General features: G+C 52.7%; 1 protein-coding gene and 1 non-coding gene across 3 annotated transcripts; both read right to left on the bottom strand.

Moving 5' to 3' along the window:
* LOC136511633 (glyceraldehyde-3-phosphate dehydrogenase 3, cytosolic-like) lies at positions 1 to 26659 on the bottom strand. 2 transcript variants are annotated; one of them, XM_066505682.1, is made up of 12 exons: positions 25801 to 26659; positions 2544 to 2567; positions 2353 to 2453; positions 1874 to 1989; positions 1691 to 1790; positions 1438 to 1584; positions 1275 to 1335; positions 1087 to 1184; positions 721 to 863; positions 525 to 608; positions 308 to 397; positions 1 to 201 (listed from the first exon to the last, which is right to left on the bottom strand). In XM_066505682.1, exons 3-12 carry the CDS (start codon positions 2353 to 2355, stop codon positions 156 to 158), a joined length of 888 nt encoding a protein of 295 aa, XP_066361779.1. In that variant the 5' UTR covers positions 2356 to 2453; positions 2544 to 2567; positions 25801 to 26659; the 3' UTR covers positions 1 to 155. The 2 variants fall into 2 exon arrangements, with proteins under 2 accessions (XP_066361779.1, XP_066361780.1); XM_066505683.1 differs by lacking the exon at positions 25801 to 26659 and having other exon boundaries at positions 2544 to 2630.
* Positions 26490 to 26686, bottom strand: LOC136514517 (U2 spliceosomal RNA). Its single transcript, XR_010773676.1, has one exon. It is a non-coding gene; the product is annotated as a U2 spliceosomal RNA (small nuclear RNA).
* Between the last annotated feature and the right edge of the window lie 86 nt (positions 26687 to 26772).

Here is a 26772-nt window from a genome sequence, read left to right as displayed (position 1 = left end):
ATGAGCCACCACATACTCAACCAACCAATAGGTTACATATACACACAATATAGTTCAGACATATAATAGTTCGTTACAAAAAATTATTCTCGGAAGGGGCTCTCTACACTTCTACGATGAAGAAACACAACACCCTAGGATTTTAGTTTGCTCATCTAGTAGGTGCGGTACATATGGCGGATCAGGTCGATCACACGGGTGCTGGGAAGAGATGAAATGAAAAACAAGTTAGGATTTAGAAATTGAAGTGCACAGACAGAAGCCCTAGCCAATGCCAGATATATAACACTCAGTAGAGGCTACTAACCTGTATCCCCACTCGTTGTCATACCTTGACACAAGCTTCACGAAGTTGCCATTCAAAGCAATGCCGGCCTTAGCATCAAAGACGCTAGACCTGTGAGTGAGAGAGACAGTTACCAAAAAAACATTGTAAGTAGGCCGAGGGACCTAATTAATAGTTAACAAATTATTATCACAAAATGGTAAAGATTATTAGATCATAGTATGTATAATACTAATACCTGTTGTCACCCAGGAAGTCAGTGGAAACAAGGTCCTCATCAACATAACCCAAAATGCCCTTGAGGGTACCCTCTGCCTCGGCCCTATGAAGAATAATGGAGATGTTTGTACGAACATCAGAATGACCATCTAAAACAATTCAATGTGCATTTGAATGTTGGCCAAATACTGGGCATTACGTAAACTAAAACTCACTTTATCGTAGCCTTGATCTTGTCATAGGTAGCTGACTTCTCAAGCCTAACAGTCAGATCAACGACAGAGACATCAACGGTAGGAACACGGAAAGCCATTCCAGTCAACTTCCCATTAAGGGCAGGAAGCACTTTGCCAACAGCTTGCAAGAAATTAAGTAGTCAGAAACTAAATACATTAAATCCACAAAACAGAAGTGATTCTAACAAAAATGTAGGAAGATGTATTTCTATTTTTAGAAACTTTGAAACTCTATATACACCATTTTACATTACACTACTTTTCTTTTATGCAAAGCATGAAGGTAATAACATTGTAGCATATTGTGTAGTACACAAGCAAAAGAAACAAGTTCAATTTCCTAACCTTAGCAGCTCCGGTGTTGCTGGGAATGATGTTGAAGCTAGCAACCCTTCCACCCCTCCAGTCATTAGATGAGGGTCCATCAACAGTCTTTTGGATAGCTGTAAGATTCACATGTGCCCCATTACATAAAGACAAGAAATATATAACTACACAAATTTCCCTCTTAACCTATTCAAAAATAAGCTTACCAGTGATGGCATGAACGGTGGTCATCAGACCCTCCACAATGCCAAACTTGTCATTGATGACCTACATGGAACAAAAACAAATGACCAAGGTAAGATGATATATATAGGATCCCAATTAAATAGCAGTTTATGTCAGCGGTAAAACATCATAACAAGAAAGCACCTTAGCAAGAGGAGCAAGGCAGTTGGTAGTGCAGCTAGCATTAGAGACAATGTTAATGTCAGACTTGTATTCCTTCTCATTGACATCGACGACGAACATGGGCGCATCCTTGCTAGGAGCAGAAATGACGACCTTCTTAGTACCACCCTGTAAAAGAACATAGAGAAACCACCAGATCCTTTCAACACTTAGGAAGAACTAATATATAAGAACCTTAGAATAATGAAGCACTAAGAATAAATAAAAAATATACCTTCAAGTGAGCCGCAGCCTTGTCCTGGTCAGTGAAAATGCCAGTAGACTCAACAACATAATCAGCGCCAACCGAACCCCAAGGGATCTCCTCAGGGTTCCTACAAACATGTCGTTAGCGATTAGCCCACAATGGTTGAATTAGGTATGAAATATATTAATAACGAAAGGAATGGTAACAAACCTGCAGCCAAACACAACAACCTCATTGTCACCAAAAATAAGGGTCTTTGAGTCCTTCACCTTGACATCATGGTGCTTCCACTGTCCATGGACAGTGTCATACTTGAACATGTAGGTCTGCAAGAGCAAGATGAGACTCAATTGGTGTAGGTAAGCTAATCAAACTTGCCAAATGTAGGAATAAGAAGATTCAGAGAATTCAAGATCTACAAAAAAACATAGATTTAGATACTTTGAACCTATAACATCAACAATGGAATATATCTAATGTAATTCGTTCAGATCATAAAATTCGGATGAACCTTAACATGGATCAATATAGTGCACAACCCCAAATATACACCCCCATCTAACAAGGTCCAAATCATATAAAATGTGCATATATACTACCATCGAACAAGCATGTAGGTTCAACAAATCAAGCTCCACGCACTCCCATAAGTAACAAAAGAAGCAAAATATTACAAAGACGAAACATACCATGTAGTCGGTGCTGATGAAGGGGTCGTTAACGGCGACAAGCTCGACATCGTTGCTCTGCAGAGCCACCCTCGCCACAAGCCTACCAATCCTACCAAACCCTGCACAAAACCAAAAATCCACACCAACTAAGAACTCAGATAGACCAGCAAAACTGATCAGATTTGTAAGAGGTTGTGAATAGAACTCACCATTGATCCCGATCTTGATCTTCGCTGCACACCGGACGGAGCAAATTTAAACAAAAACCAACCAAACCAAGAAACACATTAGATCAACGACAACCGGTATAATTTTCGCAACACCTTGGACCTTGCCTTTTCTGGAAGCTGCTTTTCTGGAATGAGCTGCTTTGGCACATTATAATTTTCGTAGCACCTTAGACCTTGCCTTTGGTGTTTGGTTTTCTGCTATTCCAAATGGGTGGAAATAGAGCGATGTTTTATAGCTGTTTCAAGGGAGATAAAGAGAACGGACAGTTTTCATAGTTGTTTTAACCAAACAATCTAGAAAATTTTAAGGTGTGTGGCTCACAATCTTTTTTTTTCACAGCTCATAGTTCACAATATTTTTGTTACGGCTCACCGTTCAACCAAAACCCTATATTAACCTCATGTAGGCAGGCATGAATGCATGCATATCATTCTGGCCACCCATCGTTCCGCAGCAGGGAGCACTATGCACGCACACAGACCTAAGAGGGACGTAATTTGAATAAACATCGAGCTGCAAATCCTAAGATGACCATGCAACGAGATTAAGGACAACAGGTATATTTGCTAGTATAACATCTGGTGGCTACGGTCTACACGTCACAGGCAAGGATAGGTTTGAAGCAAAGGCCATGCCTCGAATGGCCCAGCCCTCCTATGCGGATGCATGCGAGTGCCCGGATCCATGGCGACGTGTGGCCCAGCCCAAATTGACGTTTCGAATGGAGGCCCAAAGTTTATATACCCATGTTCTGATGACAGCAGTTTTGTCTCCTTTTTCTTTTCCTTTTCCTCGTTTAATTTTTCAAAGCATGTTTTAATCCGCTAGAGATTGGTCTCATATATAATAATGGATAAAGTACACTTTATATAACATATGCGGAGATTATTAGATCAAATTATTTTTTGTAAAAAAATAGTATTCATGTCTATATGTGTGCACGCGGTTTTTTTTTTCCTGAACCTGTATCGTTACATGTGTAATCGTGCATCGTCGTGTCGATTTATACCTACTGATTCAGTTAAATAAACATTTAGATCTATTCACATCTTCGGATTTAAGAAAACAAAATTGTACGGAAACTCGAACAGTAAAGCCCCGTTTGGCACGGTTTTTCCACCGACTTCATGAGCTGTTCGGAGTCATTTTGTGTGAGACTGGGTAAAACCAAACGACTTCATTTTTGGGAGTCCCTTAAACATGCTCTCGCATGAGTTTAAGGTGGGATGGAGATAAAAATAATGGTTTTATTCACTCAGCTCCAACCCGTGCACGTGGACCCTACCATGCGGGGGTGCCAAATTTGCCCTAACTTGGGAGGGGCACGTGGGTGTCACGCGTGTGGCCACCAAGACGCGCAATCACCGAGGCGAGGCCGTCACCGTGCGTCACGACCATCTTCTTGAGCTCACGAGCAGCGGGGTCGATGCGTGGGCATGCGGAGGAAAGAGAAGTCCCAGGAAAGAGAAGATGGGAAACACAGGAGGAAGAGAAGGGTATAATAGTCAATTTAAAGTTTAAAAGCTGTTTTTTTAACCTGTGGAGCTGTTTTGCCAAATTTGGTCTAAAAACAGCTTCAGCTCCACAAGAAGAGTTGTTCGTGGAGTTGAAGCTAAAAAAACGACTTCCCTAGTGAAGTGGAGACATGCCAAACGTGACCTAACTCTAAGGGCCTTTTTGGCCGGGCTCCTTTTGGCTCTCTGGCTCCGTGCTACATTGGCCAAGGAGTCGGAGTCGGAGGATCTAGAAATACTAGCTTCTCCTACTGGCTCCTATTTCATTTGAGAGAAGAGAAAAAAATGACTTCGATGAACATTGACATGAATGATACACAATTACTCCCTTCGTCCTTAAATAAATCAATTTCTAAAATTCGTGCCAGTCAAACTTTTTAAGTTTGATAAATTTTATAGAAGAGAGTAACAACATTTATGACATAAAATAGAACTTTATGAAAATATATTCTATGATAAATCTAATTATACTAATTTAATACCATAAATCTTAACGTTTTTTTCTAGAAATTCAATCAAAGTTTAAAAAGTTGGACTTATCAGGGACGGAGGGAGTAAGTTGAGAGTTGGAGCCCCCTGTAGCACGTCTGTCATGTACCATCTATCGGCCTATTAAGCGTCAGCTGATTTAGCTTCCTTGTGAAATCTACGTCTGTGCTTTGCAAAAAATATAAAAAAAATGGGCTGAACCTTTTTTTATCACTTTCCAGTACCACAGAAAGTGGCAAGAATAATAGAATCCAAGATGTACAGATAATCGGCGGGAAAGATGGAACTTATTCAGCTGTTGTGTGAATAGCATTAATTTGAAGAATAGACAACGTACATGGCCGTATTTTTCACGCCATACTTTTTATTATCTAACGCATATTTATTCCTGAATAAGTTATTTCTTTGGGGGCAAAATAAGTTAATTAACACTAGGCAAGCTAGCTAGCTAGCTAGCTTTTAATGTAACGATGAATTAATGAACTAGTTAAACAGAGTTCGTTGTAGTGAAAGAAAAGAAAATGCCAATTAATTTGTTTCATATGGGAATAAATTATAAAAAACAAGAAAAATAAAGGTCAACGGTCGAGAATTCGAGAAGAGCTGGTCAATGGGGAACAAATATTTAACGGATGTGATGTGATGTGATGCGATAAGCCGATGGTGCACCATGCATCCGTGTCCGGGCCTGCTGTCCGTACGTGTCCATGCACTCACGCGCACTAAACAAGGCTAGCTGTGTGGTGAATCCACCACTAACACTGGTGGCTTTTCTGCTAGTGGATGTAAATTTTTTTACGATGATGATAATGCTAGGTTAATCGGGATTGGGCCAAAAGGTAGGCATGCATGTCTATATATAAGGAGAATATATTCAGTAGCCAACTATAAAATAAATTATTCTGTAGTCATCTCCATTTACGATAATTTTATATACTAATTTACGATAATGTCAATACATATTTACGATAGTTAGACTACTATAACACATGGGGATATTTACCATAACGTTACAGTAAACCACTTAGTAAAGAGTTACTTGTCGGTGTTTCGGACCGGGGGGTCCTCTACCAACCAGTGAATTTATTCTGCGTGCTCCTAATTCCGGATGGTGATGCAAAGAGACACAAGGTTTATACTGGTTCAGGCAATCGAGGCCCTACGTCCAGTCTGAGAGGTCGATCTTGTATTCCTTGCACCGAAGTGCTCGTAGTAGGGGGTTACAAGCTAAGGGAGAGAGGGAGCTGGTCCCAGGTCCCGGCAGGGTGTCGTGCGGGCCGCTTGAGGCGTTGCTCTCAGGCGGTAGGGATGTGCGCGCGTGTGTGTTACAAGGTGTTCTCCTTTCTTCCCCAAAACGACTCAAGTCCTCTCCTTTTATAGCCTGAAGGGAGGACAAGGGCGGTACATGAGCTAACTATACGGCGTCGTGTGAACAGAGGCGGCGTATCCGGGCCCTGTAGCCTGTTCCTGTGGCGGCGTGGTCATCGGAGTGGTCCGTCCTTTGGAGCACTGGGGCGGCGTGGACGTCCCATCAGATACTGTGCGTCGTGGGAGCCCCGGGACTGCCTCGGAGTGGGTGCGGCGGTGAACGTGCAAGCCATTGTGGACGGACTGTGCGCGAGGCCGAGACTTGGTCGGTGCCGAGGCTGCACCGCGGTGGAGGGGTCTCGGCAGGCACGAACCCCAAGATAGCAGAGACCTTGATGTACAGTGCCGAGGCCTCGAGTGGGCGGCTGATCGTGGGTACAGCATTAGGACACAGTGGCTGGTAATCCCCGCCGTACCCTGTCCCAGCCGGTATGGCGCTGATCGTGGACACAGCGTTAGGACACAGTGGCCGGTAATCCCCGCCGTGCCCTGTCCCGGCCGGTATGGCGTTGATCGTGGACACAGCGTTAGGACACAGTGGCCGGTAATCCCCGCCGTGCCCTGTCCCGGCCGGTATGGCGTTGATGCGACATCGGGTCCCATCGGCCATTCTATGGCGTTGAGCCATCGTCCGGCTGAGATTGCGGGAGTGGTTGAAACATTAATGAGACATGACGCGCTGTCTGAAGGGTCGGTCGAGGCGGGGGGTGACGGGCTGCGGACGACCTAGCCTCGAGCGATACGGAGAATGAGGCCTCGCGCGAGACGGAGATCGGGCTCCTTGCCGAGGCCTTGCGTGAGACGCCTCGCGCGATACGGAGAATGCACCCCCTGCCGAGGCCTTCCGTGGAGAGCCTCGGGCGAGGCGGAGACGGCGTTCCCTGCCGAGGCCTTCCCTGAAGAGCCTCGCGCGAGGCGGAGTTTGCGTCAGGATGCCGAGACCTCCTGCTCGAGGCTCGAGGCAAGGAGGAGGAGGACCCCTCGGGCTCAGTCGTGGTGGGTGAGGGGCCCACGGCTTACCTTCTAGCTTTATTTTTTAGATGGGACTTGAGCGACCCATTTGATGTTTGCTTGGGGTACCCCGTTCTAAGGTACCCGACAGTAGCCCCCGAGCCTCGAGGGGAGTGCGTGCACTCTCCCTAAGGGTTTACCGAGGCTGGGTTCGTACCTGCTCCGTAGGAATTGGGGTTTGTTTTTTTTAAGGTTCCGGTGGGTGCGCGCGAGCGCACCCGCCGGGTGTAGCCCCCGAGCCCCTGGAGGAGTGAAGTTACTCCTCTAGGGGCTTTCTCCGTTTTCGCGTTTGAGCGAGTAGTTCTTATCGCATTTGCCGAGCCCATAAGCGCAAGTTCGGGTTGCGGGGGCCTCGGCGAGGCTACAGGAAAAAAAGCCCTCTAGCCTCCGCACGGAGCGAGAGGTTCGTCAGGGGCCCCCTGACTTTGGGTATGACCCTCACGCTTCCTTTCGCTCGGAAGGAGGGGTGGAATGTGCCAGGCTACCCTCGATGGGCGCGAGCGTGGACACTTCCGGTGAGCTGTTATCGGGTAGTCTGAGTGGAGGCCCGAGCCCCGTTCGCTAGGGGACGGCTAGCGGTCCAGAGACGCACTCCAAAAGTACCAGAGGGTTTCTCTAGTGGGTGCCAAGTCCGTTCGCTGGGCCTCGGTGGCTCGGTGCCTCCCTACGATGGGATCCCATTCGGATACTTCCCTGTCGGTCTCGGACACGACTTAGGACGCCCCGAGCGACTGTTCGCTCAGGCCTGGGCCATTCGTAGGCTCGCCCCGAAGTCGTCCCTGACTCTGTTGCCCTGGGGCGGCTGTCGAAACCTCTTGGAGGCCCAACCTTCAAACCCCTAGACCGTAATGGGCTCGGCGCCCTTTATCATGTTTTGTAATGAAACCTCTAGCATGGGCTTGGACCGTTTGTTTTGGTCTTCGGGTGCAAGAGGAGCCCCCGAGCCTCCGCCTGGAGCAAGAGGGCGGTCGGGGGTCCCCTGACTTTTTCGTCCGCCCCTCACATATCCTTTTCGTTCGGACGGAGGGTTTGTTTGCCGAGCCCATACTGGTCTCGGCAAGGTTGCAGGAAGAGCCCCTAGCCTCTATGCAGAGCGATAGGGCCGTCGGGAGTTCCCCTGACTTTTTATACGCCCCTCGCGCGTGAGGGTTTGTTTGCCGAGGCCCCTTTTGGGCGTGAGCCCGAGTTGTGGGGTCTCGGCATATTTGCAGGAAGAGCCCCCTAGCCTCTGCACAGGGTGAGAGGTCCGTCAGGAACTCCCCTATCTTTTTGTACGACCCTCACGCTTCCTTTTCGCTCAGAAGGAGGGTTTGTTTTGCCGAACCCCTTTGAGTGCGAGCTGGGGTCGCTGGGTCTCGGCAAGGTTGCAGGAAGAGCCCCCTAGCCTCTGCATAAACAAGAAGGCCGTCAGAGGTTCCCCTGACTTTTTGTGCGACCCTCACGCTTCCTTTTCGCTCGAAAGGAGGGGTGAAATGTGCCTCACTACCCTCGATGGGCACGAGCAGTGGCACTTCCGGTGAGCTGTTATCGGGTAGTCCGAGTGGAGGCCCATACCCCGTTCGCTAGGGGACGGCTAGTGGTCCAGAGACACACTCCAAGAGTACCAGAGGATTTCTCTAGTGGGTGCCGAGGCCGTTCGCTGGGCCTCGGTGGCTTGGTGCCTCCCTACGGTGGGATCCCATTCGGAGACTTTCCCCCGGTCTCGGACATGACTTTGGGCATCCCAAGCGTTTCGATTGCTTGGGCCTCAGCCCTGTATAGGCTCGCCCGTGGTCGTCCCTGACTCTGTTATCCTGGGGCGGCTGTCGAAACCCTTTGGGGCCTAGTCTTCGAACCCCTGGATCGTAATAGGTTCAGAGCCCGGTTCCTTCATACGAAAGGAATAGGCCACAGGGAATATCTTCCCTATTGGCTTGGCACGGGCGGCGTGCCTTTTGAGGCGGTTTCATGGGGAGTCAAAATGATGCCTGCTGCCATAGTGGCCGAGCGTGACATGGTGGATGGGACATAACTGTCCTCGCATTTAATGCGGGAGACGTGGGCGCGTGGGTCGATGAAATCGGCTCGTGGTTAACTGCGCCGGACGGGGGGAAACCTCCCTGATTTCGTCGCCCGTTCGTTTTGCCTTCTCCCTGCATAAATACCCGAAGAGTCTTGCCCCTCCTCATCTTACCTTGCCTGCATTAGCACCGCCTCCGTCGAGCCGTCGCTAGAGCAGCGAGTGCCGGAAAGAAGAGGAGAGAGGAGCGAGCCTAGGGAGAAAGCGAGACAAAAGCGAGAGCGTGGGAGAGAGAAAAAACTCACCGTCGCCCTCGATTCCTCCATCGCACCCATGGCCGGCGACATCGTTGTTGTCGAGGCGGACCCCTGGGATCCGTCGGACGTCACCGAGGACATGCTCTAGTCGCTTGTCGACGGTGGACTCCTCCGCCCGGTGACAGATCCTGCTAGGCCAGAGTGGATTGCTCCGTACGGCGAGCCGGAGCCAAGGCCTCGCGATGGCTACGTCGTGAGCTTCGTCTCCTTCCACGAGCGTGGCCTCGGCGTCCCGGCGAACCGGTTCATGCGGGCGCTCCCGCACTACTACGGCGTGGAGCTCCATAATTTTAATCCCAACTCCATCGCTCAAGCGGCTATCTTTGTTACCGTCTGCGATGGGTATTTAGGGATTGCTCCCCATTAGGAGTTGTGGCTCCATCTGTTCCGGGCGGGGCATACTACCAAGCCAACGGGCACGTCGGGTAAGAGGAAGGTGGCGAGGGCCGGAGGCTGCACTCTCCAAGTGCGTCAGGACCGCCTGCACCTCTACATCCTGGCCCAACTCGCGTCCTCCAACCGCCGGTGGTACACGAGTTGGTTTTACCTCCGCAACGACGACGGAGGGTTTCCCCCCCTACACTGGGCGGATTGTGGGGAGTTGCCCGGAGAGATGGAAGTGGGGTGTCCCAAAGGTCGACCAGCCCAAGCTGGAGCCGCTCCTAGAGGGGCTGGCGAGGCTGTGGGGCCATGGCCTCACCGTGGCCGTGGTCGTGGCCGCCTTCCACCGCCGGAGGGTGCTGCCGCTGATGGCTCAGCGGCGGCGGCTATTCGAGATGAAGCCGGGTGAGCCCATTGAGGGCACCCGGATGTCCTCCTCCGCCCTTTTCGATGAGAAAATTCTTCGTCGGGTGGGGGAGACAGTAGAGGCGAAGCTGAGGGGCAGCAACTTGACCCCTATCGCGATGCGGCCGTCGTGGGGGTTCCTATCACTGGTAAGTCGTGTGCCGCTGTAGCATCTGAGCCTCCTTAGTCTCCCCTTACCCCTTGTTCCCTTATGCATGTTTGTCATTCCTTCAGGAGATGAGTGACGTGCGCTCCTCTCCGCCGCCCGTTCCCGAGGACGCGGGGCGGCAGGCGATCAACCGCGCTCACGCCGATGCGCAGAAGAGGCGAAAGGACGCCAAGGCGGCGAAGCGCACGAAGCACATCCTCGCGCGCGAGGAGCTGGATAAGCGCCGTCGTCAACAACGGAAGGATGGTCTCCCGTTGGAGGAATCCCCGTCGACGTCGTTGTCGACGGAGGCCTCGGACAGGAACGACAAGGGTGAGGGAGGGCGAGGTCCCCTGGACCACCTTCCTGATGTCGTGGAGGTGGCGCCTGGGGTGTCGGCAAGCAGCCCGGCGCCCCCGAGAGGGGGAGGAGAAGTGGACCCGGGGCCGGTGGTTGCCCGCTCCGAGGCCAAGGCCGACACGCCCGAGGCGCGGGCGTTAGGCAAACGCGCCGTCAGCCCGGTAGGCTCGGCGGCCGTGGTGGAGTAGGTGGCGGTGGAGGCGATGCCACCGCCCCTGCAGAGGACCGAAGGGGCGCTGGGATCCGCTGAAGACCGACTGGCGCCGATGGATACGGAGGCGACGCCTCTGCCACCGCCTCCACCGCTGCGGATGAGGTTTGTCGTGGTGAAGCGGTTGCCGCCCCGTTCAAGGCAAGTGTATTCTTGGCAGGGTCATAGTGTCTTCCATTCGCTCTTTTGGTTTCACGCTGACCCTGTAGGTTAATTTTCCTTAGTCGGAAGCGGCCTGCGGACGACCTTCCCTTGGCGCCCCTTAAGGCGCTTAAGCGAGCCCTGGCTCCTCCGCCCACTGGGTGGCGGAGGCACAAGCCGCCATCCACCGTGGCGCGCCGTCGGCGAGGGTCGACCTGAAAGAACCGGCCGCCCAAGGAGGGGCTGCCGAGGTGGCCCCTACACCGACGAGAGAGGGACCGCTCCCATCCCGCGAGGGCGAGGCTCACGAGTCGGATGGGGCCGGCGTGCCCTTGGTTGCCGAGGCCCCCGGGGTCTCCGAGGCTGAGGCAACGGAGGACAGGGTGCCCAAGGCCGTCGAGACCGCAGTCCTCCGAGGCCACGATGGCGTAGGCTGGAGCCCCCGAGATCACCAAGGTCGTCGTAATGGCGGTAGGGCCGTCCGTCTAGGAGGCAGAGATGAAGGCGGCGGAGACCTCGGTGGCGCCCTTGGCTTAGGGGCCGCCGTTGTTACGAGAGAGCGCCCGGGAGGTGGAGGTCTATCCGATCTCTTCCGACGATACCTCCTGAGCGCGGGAGGTGGTCGACGCCGAGGACGCCGGTGCCGTGGAACAGCCGGCGCCAATCTTGGACGAGGAAAGTTCGGCCCTCATGCGGGCACGACCCGAGCCTTGTGGGTGGGACCACCCGCGGGTACTGTGGCGGAGCCGAGAAGACCCTGAGGGGAGCCTCTGTTCGCCCTCGAGGACGCAGCCGAGGGCGGGCGGTGGGGCACCTTCGAGCAATACCGCCAGCTGGCGAAGCGGTCGCTGTGGACGGCCTTGTCTGTGGTGGCCGATGAACTGCCCAGAGTCGCCCAGGTTCGCGTTTTCCTTTCTCGCGTGACGTCGTTCTTTTCTCGGTTTTGTTGCAATCGACGACCTCTGTTCTGTTTCCTCAGGAGCTCGAGACCCGGTCCCTCGGGAAGTCGGTCTTTCTCCGGCGGGAGAGGGGCATCTGGGACCAGCTTCAGCGGCAGAAGGGCTTTCTTGCCGATGCTAACGAGCTTCTGTCGGTGCGAAGCGTGGAGGTGGAGGACCTCCGCCTTCGCTGTGTCGACGCGAAGGTCAAGGCAGCCACGGCCCAGACGTAGCTTGCCCCTTTGGCGGCGCGGGTCAAGGAGCTGGAGGAGGAGCTTACCCGCGCGGTCAGCTATCAGGATGCCTTCCGGTCCCGGGCCGAAGAAGCGATGGCCTCGGGCAAGGCCCTTGCCGAGCAGCTGGGGGCAGAGGAGAGTGCGCACCGGCTGACAAAAGGCGCTCTGAACGAGGCCCTTGCTGTGGTTGAGGCCTCACAAATCGAGGCTGTGGTTTTGAAGGGGGTGGTCGAGGGTGAGTTCCAGTCCCCTTGTTTTGTTTCCTTTTCCTTATGTTCGCTCCCTGACTTCCTTGTATGACGCAGAGCTAGGAAGTGAAGCTTCCAGGGCGGCCGAGGCCTCTAGGGTCGAGGCCCAGCGGTTGAAGGAGAAGGCCGAGGCCTGTCAAACCGAGACCCAACGCTGGGAGCAGAAGGCCAAGGGTGAGTTCCGTGGGCTTCCGTCCCTAACTTAGGTTGTTCTTTCTCTCGCTCGACCTCATTCCATTTTCCACGGTGCAGAGTCAGAGGCGGAGATCATTCGGGCCGTCGAGGCTTCTAGCATGGTGCAGACGATGCTCGAGACCGAGATCGGGGAGCACGAGGCGCTGAAACGTGCTGCCCTTTCCGCCTGTGAGGCCTTGGAGGTTGAGGGGGTTCAGTCAGGCAGCTCCCTTGGGAGCCGCTTGATTACGCTGAGCAGGCAGATGCGCGAGCGGCTCCGAGGGGCACTACACACGGGTGTCAAGCGGGCGTTGGCCGTCATCTCCTCTCACTACCTTGGCATCGACCTCCCGGCCATCAGTGATGGCTATGTTCTGCCTGATGATGACGAGGAGGCCGACGCGGCGGTCGTGAAGCTGATGGAGGCGGCAGAAGGCCCTAGCATGGCGCTGGCGACACTCTTCGAAGAGGAGGTGGTTCCTTCCCTACCATCTACCGGTGCTGAAGGCCCTGAGCCTTGATCTGGGCCCCGGGGGCTATGTAAAAATAGAATAGGGGTTATTTTTTGTATCGTAACGCTTATGGCCATCGAGGCCTTTATTTTTGAAGTACTTGTGTTTCTTAGTTGTTTTTCTTATGTTTCCGAGCCTCTGCCCTCTGTTGCTCCTGATCGGATTTTGTTTGCAAAACACCCCCTTGGGGCCTAAGCCGTCCCTTGAGCGAGAGGTAGTGAGGGAGTGCCATAGCCCGAAGGCGTAGGCCGTCTCGCGACTCTACCGGCCTCTTGCTTAGGAAACAGACCTTGGTCCGAGGAGTTTTTACAACTGATTCGTCAGAGCCTGCTAGGGACTTGGCGTAGGAATTTTTGCGAAAAACAACTGAAGAATGGTGCATGGGACCTAGGGGACACCTAGGGGGTCCCTATCTCGCCCCCGAGGGAGGCTTGGTTCTGCCGAGGCAGAACCGAGTCTCCCTTGCCATGTTACTGTATTGCCGAGGCCTACGATGGGCTCAGGGGGGTTTCTCGAAAAGTTAGACCAACTAAAGAACGCTTTTTAATTGTATTTCGAGAAACGACATATACAATGCTTGAAAATTTAGGGATAAAAGCGACGTAGCTGTTCTATGTTCCAAGCGTTGGTGAAGACTTCGCCCTTTCTCGTTGGCCAGCTTGTAGGTCCCGGGCTTCAGCACTTGGGCGATGATGTACGGTCCTTCCCATGGCGGGGTCAGCTTGTGGCGACCCTTGTTGCTCTGTGCTATCCTCAACACTAGGTCGCCCACCTTCAAGTCTCAGCCTCGGACGCGTCGGGCCTGATAGCGCCGCAGGCTCTGCTGGTATTTGGCCGAGTGTAGTAGCGCGACGTCTCGGGCTTCCTCCAGTTGATCAAGGGCGTCCTCTCGGGTGGTGCGGTTACTTTGTTCGTTATAGGCTTGCAGCCTCGAGGAACCATATTCCAAGTCGGTGGGGAGGATGGCCTTGGCCCCATAGACTAGGAAGAAAGGCGTGAATCCCGTGGCTCGGCTTGGAGTGTTCCTCAGGCTCCAGATGACCGACGGGAGTTTGGCGAGCCATTTCTTGCCAAACTTTTTCAACCGGTTGTGAATCCTTGGCTTGAGGCCTTGTAGGATCATGTCGTTGGCACGCTCTACTTGGCCATTGGTCCTTGGGTGTCCTACGGCCGACCAGGCCACACGGATGTGGTGATCGTCGCAAAACGTCAGGAACTTTTTGCCGGTGAACTGCGTCCCATTGTCAGTGATGATGGTGTTGGGGACCCCAAACCTGTGGATAATGTCAGTGAAGAACAGCACCGCCTGCTCGGATTTGATTCGATTGATCGGACGAGCCTTGATCCATTTAGAGAACTTATCGATTGATACCAATAGATGGGTGAAGCCCCCGGGGGCCTTCTGCAGAGGCCCGACCATGTCGAGCCCCCATATGGCGAACGGCCACGTGATGGGGATGGTTTGCAGGGTCAGGGCTGGGAGATATGTCTGCCGGGCATAGTACTAGCATCCTTCGCAGGAGCGTACTAGCTTGATAGCGTCGGCAACTGCCGTCGGCCAGTAGAACCCTTGGCGGAAAGCGTTCCCTACGAGCGTCCGAGGCACCGCATGGTGTCCGCAGGCGCCTGCGTGTAAGTCCCGAAGCAGGGCTTGGCCCTCCTCGGCACTGATACACCGTTGGAGGACACCTGAGGGACTTCGCCTATACAATTCGTCATTGTAGAGGGTGTAGGTCTTGGCTCAGCGCGCAAGCCGTCGCGCTTCGGTTCTGTCATCAGGAAGCTCCCCCCGATCAAGCCAATCGAGGAATGGAGGCTCGACGTTGACTTCCATGACCTCGGGCTCGGTCGAGGGGGTCTCGGTAGTAGAGGGGGCGTCGAGCTTTGCCGTGGGTTCCACAAGTGGGCCCTCCTCTGTTGCCGAGGTGTAGCCAATGGAAGGTTTGTGGAGATCTCTGGCGAAGACGTTCGGGGGGACCGGGGCCCATGCCGAGGCCATCTTTGCCAGCTCGTCGGCGGCCTCGTTGTACTTCCGCGCGATGTGATTTAGTTCGAGACCGTCAAACTTGTCTTCTAGGCGTCGTACCAACTTGTAGTAGGCCTCCATTTTGGGGTCGAGGCAGTTTGACTCCTTCATCACTTGATCTATGACGAGCCGCAAGTCGCCTCGGACGTCGAGGCATCGCGCCCCAAGTTCGATGGCGACTTGTAAGCCATTGATGAGGGCCTCGTATTCGGCCACATTGTTGGAGGCGGCAAAATGGAGCCACACCATGTAGCGCATGTGTACTCCGAGGAGCGAAATGAAGAGCAGACCCGTGCCTGCCCCGGTCTTCATCAGGGATCCGTCGAAGTACAGGGTCCAGCACCCCGTCTGAATTTGAGTAGGTGGTAGTTGGGTATCTGTCCATTCAGCCACGAAATCGGCCAAGACCTGAGACTTGATCGCATTTCGAGGCGCAAAGGTCAAGGTTTCCCCCATAAGCTCGACAGACCACTTGGCTATCCTGCCCGAGGCCTCCCAGTTATGAACTATCTCGCCCAGGGGGAAAGATGATACCACAGTCACTGGGTGCGACTCGAAGTAGTGACGCAGTTTGCGCCGGGCCAGGACCACGGCGTAGACCAGCTTCTGGATGTGGGGGTAGCGTGCTTTGGTCTTGGAGAGCACCTCGCTGATGAAATAAACAGGTCGTTGGGTGGGCAGAGTATGCCCCTCTTCCTGCCTCTCTACTACTACGGTAGCGCTGACCACTTGGGTCGTTGCGGCGACGTAGAGTAAGAGGACCTCGTCCATGGCCGGGGGTATCAGGACGGGAGGATTCGTGAGCAGTGCTTTGAGTCCGTCGAGGGCTTCTTCGGCCTTGGAAGTCCAAGAAAAGCGCTCGGATTTTCTCAAGAGTCGATACAGAGGCAAACCTTTTTTGCCGAGGCATGAGATGAAGCGGCTCAGGGCCGCAAGGTATCCCATGACCCTCTGTACTCCCTTGAGGTCTCTGATTGGTCCCATGCCGGTTATGGCCGAGACCTTCTCTTGGTTGGCTTCAATGCCGCGTTCCGAGACTATGAATCCCAAGAGCATGCCTCGGGGGACCCCGAACACACACTTCTCGGGATTGAGCTTGATGCCCTTCTCTCTAAGGCATTTGAAGGTTATCCTCAAGTCATCGACGAGACCCTCAGCCTTTCTAGTCTTGACCATGATGTCGTCTACGTAGGCCTCGACGGTCCGCCCAATGTTGTCGCCAAAGACCTGGGTCATGCACCGCTGGTACGTGGCACCTGCGTTTCTGAGGCCGAAGGGCATCGTCATGTAGCAGTACATGCCGAATGGTGTGATGAAAGAAGTCGCAAGCTGGTCGGACTCTTTCATCTTAATTTGATGGTAACCTGAGTACGCATCAAGGAAAGACAGGGTCTCACACCCTACAGTGGAATCAATGATTTGATCGATTCGAGGTAATGGGAAGGGGACCTTTGGACAGGCTTTGTTCAAACCGGTGTAGTCTACACACATCCTCAATTTCCCATTTTTCTTCTTGACTAGCACGGGGTTAGCCAACCACTCTGGGTGGGACACTTCCTTGATGAACCCGGCCACCAAGAGTTTATGTATCTCCTCACCGATGGCCCTACGCTTTTCCTCGTCGAAGCGGCGCAGGCATTGCCTCGCGGGTCTAGATCCGGCCCGGATGTCCAGGGCATGCTCAGCGACCTCCCTTGGTATGCCCGGTATGTCCGAGGGACTCCATGCGAATATGTCGGCGTTTGCACAGAGAAAGTCGACGAGCATGGCTTCCTATTTGATGTCGACGGTGGCGCTGATCCTCAGCGCTCGGTTGTCGGGGCAGGCGGGATCGACCGGGATGAGTTTGATGGTTTCCGTGGGCTCGAACGCCCCCACGCGACGCTTGGAGTCAGGCACCTCACCACCGAGTTGGTTGAGGTGGGCGATGAGGGTCTCGGCCTTTGCAAGAGCCTCGGCGTACTCGATGCATTCAACGTCGCAATCGTATGCATGTTCGTACATGGACTCAATCGTGATGACACCGCTAGGGCCTGGCATCTTGAGCTTGAGGTAGGTATAGTTGGGCACTGCCATGAACTTGGCGTAGCACGGCCGCCCCAGAATGGCGTGGTAGGCTCCCCTGAACCCGACTACCTCGAAGGTGAGGACTTCCTTGCGGTAGTTGGAGGGGGTGCCAAAGCAGATAGGAAGGTCGATGCGCCCGAGGGGTCACGTGCGCTTCCCTGGCACGATGCTGTGGAAGGGTGCGATGTCGCCTCGGAGCCTCGATCGGTCGATCTCTAAGAGCTCCAGGGTGTTAGCGTAGAGGATGTTGAGGCCACTGCCTCCGTCCATCAACACCTTGGAGAGTCGGGTGTTGCCGATGATCGGGTCGACAACCAGTGGGTACTGCCCGGGATTCGGAACATGGTCAGGGTGGTCATCTCGATCGAAGGTGATCGCCTCTTGGGACCAGTCGAGGTACTGGGGGGTGGCCACCTTGACCGAGAAGACTTCTCGGTGTTCCCTCTTGTGCTGCCGCGCCGTGAGGCATGCCAAGGGCCCACCGAAGATCATGAAGGCGTTGCGTACCTCGGGGAACCTGTCGTCCTTGTCCTCATCCCGGTCGCTGGCGCCCTTCTGCTTGGCGTCATCGTCGGGGAGCCCGAGCCTGGCGTAGTAACGCCGTAGCATGGTGCAATCCTCGAGAGCGTGCTTGATCGGGCCCTGGTGGTAAGGGTAGGGTTTCTTGAGCATGTCGTCGAAGGGCCTAGGGCCTTTGAAGCCTCGGGGGTTCTTGCCTTCTGCGGCCACGACCAGATCAGCCTTCAGGACCTCCTGCTTCCCCAGGCGCCCCTTTTTCTTTCTCTTGGGGAGGTGGGAGGCTGAGGCCTCGGGGGCCTCGTCCCTCCGCTTACCCCTGGTGTCGGTGTCGGGGAAGATGGCTCCAACAGCCTCTTCACCCGAGGCGAAGCTGGCGAAAGCTCTAGTTTGGTTTTGGTTAATTGATGAAACCCTAAGTGCTAACCTAGTTTATCAAGATGATTATGAGATAGGTAGCACTACTCCAAGTGATGAAGCAATGACGAAGATCATGACAATGGTGATAGCATGGTGATGATCAAATGCTTGAACTTGGAAAAGAAGAAAGAGAAAAACAAAAGGCTCAAGGCAAAGGTATAAAATATAGGAGCCATTTTGTTTTAGTGATCAAGACACTTAGTGAGTGTGATCACATTTAGGATAGATAGCCGTACTATTAAGAGGAGTGTAACTCGTATCGAAATACGGTAATCAAAGTGCCACTAGATGCTCTAACTCATTGCATATGCATTTAGGATCTAGTGGAGTGCTAACACCCTTGAAAATATTTGTGAAAATATGCTAACACATGTGCACAAGGTGTTTGCAGGGTTGAAAACAAACAATGCATGCACACCCTTGAAATTCGGTGCTTTTAGGAAAATGAAATGTCTATTTTCTATTGCGCCGAATGCAAAATTCTTGGTGGTTGGCACACTTGAGCCAGGGTGAAGAAGTTAGAGTTGAAATGGAGTTGGTCAAAATGATGCTGGCATCGGTCTACTGACCGGACGCTGGGTCACTCAGCGACCGGAGCTGAAGGGCTGTGTCCGGTCGAGCTGTCAGACGGCACAGTCGCTAGGGTTGAGCACCGGACGCTGGTCTGCGTCCGGTCAAGGTGGACCGGACGCGTCCGGTCGAAAAAACATGCCTCAGGGAGCTTACTAGAAACGACCGGACGCTGGGGCTTCAGCGTCCGGTCAGTTTTGACCGGAGCGTCCGGTCAGCTTCACAGCCGTTGAAATCTAACGACCAGCGTTTAAAGCTGGTGACGCGTGGCGTCCATCGGGCGACCGAACGCTGAGGGCCAGCGTCCGGTCAGTATGACCAGAGCGTCCGGTCAGAGCGTGTTTTGCCCAGTGAAGGGGTACAACGGCTCTATTTGATGGGGGCTCTATTTATAGCCCCATGGCCGGCTCAAGGGACAACTCTTGCTCATTTTCATTGACATAACAACCTTGTGAGCTTAGCCAAAGCCCTCCCACTCATCTCCATCATTGATTCATCATCTTTGTGAGATTGGGAGAGAATCCAAGTGCATTGCTTGAGTGATTGCATCTAGTGGCACTTGGTATTCGTGTTGCGCTGCGGATTTCGCTTGTTTCTCTTGGTGGTTGCCACCACCTAGACGGTTGGAGCAATGGTGAAGAATCGGCACGAGTTGGTGATTGTTCATGGCCGCCTTCGGTGATTGTGAGGTAGATTGGGAGATAATCCAAGTGCATTGCTTGAGTAAATTGCTCGTGTCATTGAGTTACCTCACTTGTGGGTCGGTTCTTGCGGTGTCTAATTGTGTGGACGAGGTTTGTGAAACACCTCTTAGCCGTCGAACCACCAAGTGTTGGTCGACACAACGGGGACGTAGCGTGTTGGCAAGCACGTGAACCTCGGGAGAAAATCAATTGTCTCTTGTCTTTGGCATTCTCCCGGTGATTGGCTATATATTCATCTTGTGATTGGTTCATCCCCTACACGTCGGTATAATCACTCTACTTACTTATTTACATTCTTGCAAACTAGTTGACACAAGCTCTTTAGTGTAATTAGAATTAAGAGCTTGCTTTATTATTTATATTCATCTAGTTGAGCTCTTTAGAGTAGCAAGGTTGAGAGCTCTTAGTGAGTAATTACATAGCAAGTTTGTGTGCCTAAGTAATCATTGCAACTAGAATTATTGGATAGGTGGCTTGCAACCCTTGTAGAGCTAGAGCAAGTTTGCATTACGCTATTTGTCATACTAATCAAATTGCTCTAGTTGATTTGTAGATTTTTAAATAGGCTATTCACCCCCCCCCTCTAGCCATATTAGGACCTTTCAGCTGGTGGCGATGTCGAGGAGCGCGGTAGCAGAGCGTGGCACATTCCAACCTAACTCTCGAACCAAGTCCCGACAAGTGGTGCCGGAGAGGAAAGCCTAGACGATCTCCGAGTCGCCGACACTGGGCAACTCGGTGCACTGTTTGGAGAAGCGCCGGATGAAGTCTCGAAGAGACTCGTCCGGCTTCTGGCGATAGCTCTTAAGATCCTAGGAGTTCCCAGGGCACACGTATATGCCCTGGAAGTTCCCGACGAAGACCCTAACCAAGTCGTGCTAGTCGTGGATTTGCGAGGGAGGAAGGTGCTCGAGCCAGGCTCGCGCTGAGTCTGACAAGAGCAAAGGGAGGTTGCAGATGATGAGCAGGTCATCGTCCGCACCACCTAGCTGGCAGGCCAGGCAGAAATCGGCAAGCCAGAGTTCAGGGTTGGTCTCGCCACTGTACTTCGTGAGATTGGCTGGTTGCCAAAACTGGGTGGGGAAAAGAGCAGCGCGGATGGCCCTACTGAAGACCCAAGGGCCTGGCGGTTCAGGGGAAGGACTGTGGTCCTCCCCGCTGTCGTAGCGATCGCCTCGGTGTGGGTGGTAGCCCCGAGCGGGCCCCTCGTTGTCGTGGCGTCGTCGCCTGCTGACCACCTCATGGTCTCCCTGTACCTCGCGTTGATTGCCGAGGCGGTCTAGAAGCACAGGGGCCCTGTGGGCTATCGGCGCTCGGTCGGGCTCAGGACGAGCTAGGGCTTCCCTGTCCTGCCGAGGCGGTGCCGTGGGCAGGTTCGAGGCGCCCCCGTGTCGTCGGGAGGCGGAACTCTCAGCCTGCTGAACCGCGGCGGTCTCTAGGAGATCCTGGAGCTCACCGCGGACCCGCCGCCCCTCCATGGTAGAAGGCTCGGGCATTGCGTGGACCAGCATTGCCGCAGCCGCGACGTTCTAGCTAGCGCGATTGAAGACTGGGGGTTGCTCACTCCCTTCGTCGTCATGGATGTGGTGATGCACATCGCGGGCCCTCCGTCGGGCTCCCCCGCCTTCGCCGTGACCTTGTTGTTCCTGTTCGAGAGAGTCTCGAAGCTGCTGCAGAAGGAGTTGGTCTTATTCGACCTTGGCCTGGAGCTCACGGAGCTGTTCTAGGTCTGGACGCTGAGGTCGCGCAAGAGCGACGTTCTCATTTCGTGCGGCCGACAGGACGGCGCGTGGAGGTGTGGCGGCGCCCACACCTGGGCGAAGCGGGGAACGGCTACCTGCCCCCTCGTCCTCTTCGCACGCCCTCGGCATCCCGAGCCCGACGTGAAAGCACTCGCGAGTGGGGTCGTAGGTGCCTTCGTCGTCGGAGTCGGAGTAGCCGAAGCAGTAGTCGCTTGCGGCCAAGAACTGGCGCAAAGCCCCAGGGTCGTTGAGTCCAGAGAAATCCACTCCGGGCCATGCCTCGTTCTCATCCGAGGAGTCGGCGTGGGTGCTTAGGTCGAGAGCGAAGCGCTGGTGGCGTTCCGAGGGATGCTCATGAGCGGCAGTGTAAGCGTAGGCGTAAGAGGCGGCGGCATTTCTCAACCCAAAGGGGTATGGAGATGGTGTCGTCGCCAGATTCTGCCCCGTCGGGGTCGGTTCTTCAAGGAGTGGTGGAGCGGAGCTTGACGACTAGGCATCGCCGCGTGCCGTAGGCGACTTTCCTTTGTCCAAGCTCAGGCTAGACAGGTCCCCAGTCAGGGACCCTGTGCCAACAGCTGGTCGTAGGATATCGGCGGGGGGTGGCGTGCCGCCCTGGATTCATGTAGCGTCGGGGTGGCCTTGTTCGTGCCGTGCTTGGCGAGCGCGGCGAGAGTGGCCGCCCGGGCGCCGCCTGCGCCTGGGCTGCCGGTGCGTAACTTCATCGTCGGACGATGGGGCTCGAGGGGTGAGGAGTATCATGTCGTACTCATGCCCTAGAGACATGAACTCTAGGCTCCTGAACCAAACCACGGTGCCGAGATGCAATGGTCGTACAGGATCTGCCATCCGGAACCTGCTGGGATGACGAAATTGACACGCAGCGGCCCCTACCTGGCGCGCCAACTGTCGGTGTTTTGGACCGGGGGGTCCTCTACCAACCAGTGAATTTATTTTGCGTGCTCCCAATTACGGATGGTGATGCAAAAAGACACAAGGTTTATACTGGTTCAGGCAATCGAGGCCCTACATCCAGTCTGAGAGGTCGATCTTGTATTCCTTGCACCGAAGTGCTCATAGTAGGGGGTTACAAGCTAAGGGAGAGAGGGAGCTGGTCCCAGGTCCCGGCAGGGTGTCGTGCGGGCCGCTTGAGGCGTTGCTCTCAGGCGGCAGGGATGTGCGTGTGTGTGTGTGTTACAAGGTGTTCTCCTTTCTCCCCCAAAACGGCCCAAGTCCTCTCCTTTTATAGCCTGAAGGGAGGACAAGGACGGTACATGAGCTAACTATACGGCGTCGTGTGAACAGAGGCGGCGTATCTGGGCCCTGTAGCCTATTCCTGTGGCGGCGTGGTCATCGGAGTGGTCCGTCCTTTGGAGCACTAGGGCGGCGTGGACGTCCCATCAGATCCTGTGCGTCGTGGGAGCTCCGGGACTGCCTCGGAGTGGGTGCGGCGGTGAACGTGCAAGCCACTGTGGACGGACTGTGCGCGAGGCCGAGACTTGGTCAATGCCGAGGCTGCACCGCGGTGGAGGGGTCTCGGCAGGCACGAACCCCAAGATAGCCGAGACCTTGGTGTACAGTGCCGAGGCCTCGAGTGGGCGGCTGATCGTGGGTACAGCGTTAGGACACAGTGGCCGGTAATCCCCGCCGTGCCCTATCCCGGCCGGTATGGCGTTGATCGTGGACACAGCGTTAGGACATAGTGGCTGGTAATCCCCGCCGTGCCCTGTCCCGGCCGGTATGGCGTTGATGCGACCTCGGGTCCCGTCGGCCATTCTATGGCGTTGAGCCATCGTCCGGCTGAGATTGCGGGAGTGGTTGAAACATTAATGAGACATGACGCGCTGTCTGAAGGGTCGATCGAGGCGGGGGGTGACGGGCTGCGGACGACCCAGCCTCGAGCGATACGGAGAATGAGGCCTCGCGTGAGACGGAGATCGGGCTCCTTGCCGAGGCCTTGTGCGAGACGCCTCGCGCGATACGGAGAATGCACCCCCTGCCGAGGCCTTCCGTGGAGAGCCTCGGGCGAGGCGGAGACGGCGTTCCCTGCCGAGGCCTTCCCTGAAGAGCCTCGCGCGAGGCGGAGTTTGCGTCAGGATGCCGAGACCTCCTGCTCGAGGCTCGAGGCGAGGAGGAGGACCCCTCGGGCTCGGTCGTGGTGGGTGAGGGGCCCACGGCTTACCTTCTAGCTTTATTTTTTAGATGGGACTTGAGCGACCCATTTGATGTTTGCTTGGGGTACCCCGTTCTAAGGTACCCGACATTACTATAATCTTGTAAATTAACATAGTAATTATCGTAACTCAAAGTGGCTACAGAATAAGTTATTTTGTAGCCAGCTACAGGGTAGTAGTTATATATATATATATATATATATATATATATATATATATATATATATATATATATATATATATATATATATATATATATATATATATATATATATATATATATATATATATATATATATATATATATATATGCAGTTGTTGCACAAGAAGAAAGAAAGAAAAGGTGAAGCATGCATGCATTGTTTGTTTGTGCGCAACCTTGAGAGAGAGAGACTAGCTTCCTTATCACCGGCTTTAGTTTATTTATTTCTATTCTTTTTAATACATTCAACCCCCTTATCACAAAAGCCACTTGGCCTTTTTAGTTACCTTCCATTCAACTTGCAAGGACCGGCCCCTACAAAGAGAACAAAGCGTGTCGGCACCTACGTACTCCCTCCGTCCCAAAATAAAAAAGACTCAGTTTTTTCAACATCATTGATCCAACATCCCTGGTGTTTCTTCTTCCTGCTTGTCTTCCCCTCTAAAAGTATCGTTGATCTTTTTTTTTTTGTCAACCCCCGCTAGCAAACTCATCTATGCTGCCATGACACGGTATCCTCCTCACTGTCATTGGCGGCTACAGTCACACTAACCCCTCTCAGCTCGATGATGGCCCTGCCTACCCTATTCCACCGTACCAACCGATGATATACCAACGCAGCCTTGCCTTGCCTTGCACTGTCGGCTCTATGCCCGCCACCACCGCTAACCCTTCTTGCAGTCAGCGACCTTCCTTCTAAAGGTTGCCACCTCTTAGAGCAACTTCAAGTGTCTCTTTATATCCTTCCATATTGATAGAAATAGAGATTTTTAATTTGGTGGAAAAAAACATTTCAATGGCTTCTTCGGTTGGATCTCAAAATATTGCCATATTAATTCTATTCATGTTTTCTCACTAGTTAAAGATGAAGAGTGGGGATCGATGGCTCTCCAAAGTGCGGACAAGATATAGAGAAACCCTTAGAAGGTGGAAAGATATATATATATATATATATATATATATATATATATATATATATATATATATATATATATATATATATATATATATATATATATATATATATATATATATATATATATAATGATTCTTATGCAAATGGCTTTCCAAATGAGGATTTAGAGAGTGAGTTTAAGAAAAACTCTTGGCGATGCTCCTGTCGATGAAACCCCAAACTCCGAATCCTAAATTTCAAACCTTAATCTCGTTGGATTTGGAGCCTAAAAAACTGTTGATAGGCATCAAAACACTCATCTGCATCTGAGGAGTCCCCTTATTATAATAAGGAGATCATATATAATGGTTGTGTCACTTAGGTGTTGCTTACTTAGTTATTACTTGAATGTGGTTGAAAAATTGAATTTTATGAACCACCATGGTTGTAGCGGGGGTTTTACAGAGAAAGTCATATAAGAAGCTTTTTTACTAAGAAGTTCATTTAAATTTATTCCCCTAAATGAATGTCCGGAGTGTAACCCTTAATCTTTGATTTGGTCTCTTCACCCTTGTTTCTTAAAATAAGGTCGTTAGAGCAACTCCACCAGATTGAGAAAAACAATCTCCTTTTCCTAAAAATTGGCATAAAGGATAGTGAGGTGAAAAAACTGCTCCAGCGGATCCAATTCTCAACCCTCTTTCCCTATATTGTTTCTCAATCCCTCAAAGCCTCCCCCTCAATTCCTCAAACAGAAGAGAGTAAGCAGTTTTTTTTTCTAAATCCCCTTTCCTCCCGTCTGTCACTGACACGTGGGTCCATGTAATAAAGGTGATGAAGTTTCCTCAATCTGCTGCAGTAGCCCTTCCCTATATGCTGCAATTCAGTTTTTCTCAAATCCCTATAGGACATTTTAATATAAGGAAAAGAGGATAGAAGAACTGGTGGAGTTTTATCCTTCATTTACAATCTAAGGTTACCACGGCTAAGCATCGGCAGCTACAATTTTAGTATATATGCAGTGTTTACTGGCAATAGTCACACAAGTTCGTCTACCAAACTTCTTATCCTCCTAGTCCACATGATGGCATTGGATGTACACTTGTCTGTTCAATCTTCCTACCATTGCTGGGTCTGGGAAGATGGGGAAGCTCATCACTACCAATTACCCTCTGTCAGGTCTGATTTTGGCATTGATGCTGGTTTGGACCTGTAGTGATCCATGAAGACTAACCCAAGCAGGTGAAAACAGGAATTGGCTCACAAGCAAAGGTGAATATTTATCCGATTTTAAGAAATCATAGGATTAAAGTAAACAAATTCCTGATTACTGGCTCATGTCGGCAAATTCCTCATGGTTTGCTGTCTGGAATTGCATTCCTACATGTATTTGAGTAATTCCTGATGGTTTTAGGCATCAGAAATTTTTAGGAATCCAATAGCTTTGGGTTAGTGCAATCCATGACTTACCCCTCCGCGGACGGCTTTTCTGGCGTCCGCTTGCTCAGATTTCCCAGACTGACCATCATCCCCTCCCTCGCCGCCCGCACTGCCCGCCGCCGCCGGCGCAGGGGGCTTCGACCCGCCCTGTGTCGCTGCCGCGGCGTCGCTGGAGAAGAAGCACGCGCGCCCGAGGAACCCAGCTCCGAACATCTCAGCGCCACTCCCACAAGGGCGAGCGGAGATCCATCGCTCGACGCACGCCAAAGACGGGGGAGAGCCGTCGAGTACCTGAGGCAGAGCGCGACCGCGAGGAGGGAGGCTGGGAGAGAGCGCTCGCGAGAGGAGCGCGCGGAGATGGGACGCGCGGCCTCTCATCGCCTCCTCAGTCGTCACTCGCGCCTCGTCGCCGGAGTGGGAATAGTGGGGTGCTTGTCTCCGCAAGCTCGTGACCGCGGCTGCAGCGTGGGTTTTGAGGGGCTTTTCTACCTGCTTTGCTTCCGATACGTTTCGATATTCGCAGGCAGCACAGGGTTTAAAGGCGTTTTTTTATAGAAACAAATACAATACATAATATATAATACAAAAACTACGTCCCAGAAAATTGTTGAAACATGTATATTATAGATAATTTTTTTGGTTCTCCTTCCTGTTTATCTACATTGCTGCTGGATCCATCCCACTGTTTCCAGCCAAAGTAAAGTCTGATTTGGTATTGGTTGGGGTGCGCCAGTCCCAGCCAGCAGTGCAACGGCCAAGCGACGCTCGAGGGGCCCAATGGCAAGCCACTGTGGTGACCCCTCCCCCACAAAAAACAAATTTAATATCGAAATGAGCACATGGCCCACATATCAGATATTAAACTGATAAGAACAGATACTACACTTGATCTTAGCCAAAAGGCCGAGAAAGGTATGAGTTGGACAGAGCCCTGCGCCTTGTTTTATAGCGCGTTCGACCGCCTCATGCCCCTTCAGCTAGCGAGGTGGTACTAACGTGGAG

Source organism: Miscanthus floridulus, chromosome 16 (genome assembly GCF_019320115.1).
Source record: "Miscanthus floridulus cultivar M001 chromosome 16, ASM1932011v1, whole genome shotgun sequence".
NCBI classification, from domain to species: domain Eukaryota; kingdom Viridiplantae; phylum Streptophyta; class Magnoliopsida; order Poales; family Poaceae; genus Miscanthus; species Miscanthus floridulus.
Note: the sequence above shows the minus strand (reverse complement) of the source record. Positions and strands in the feature narration are given on the sequence as shown.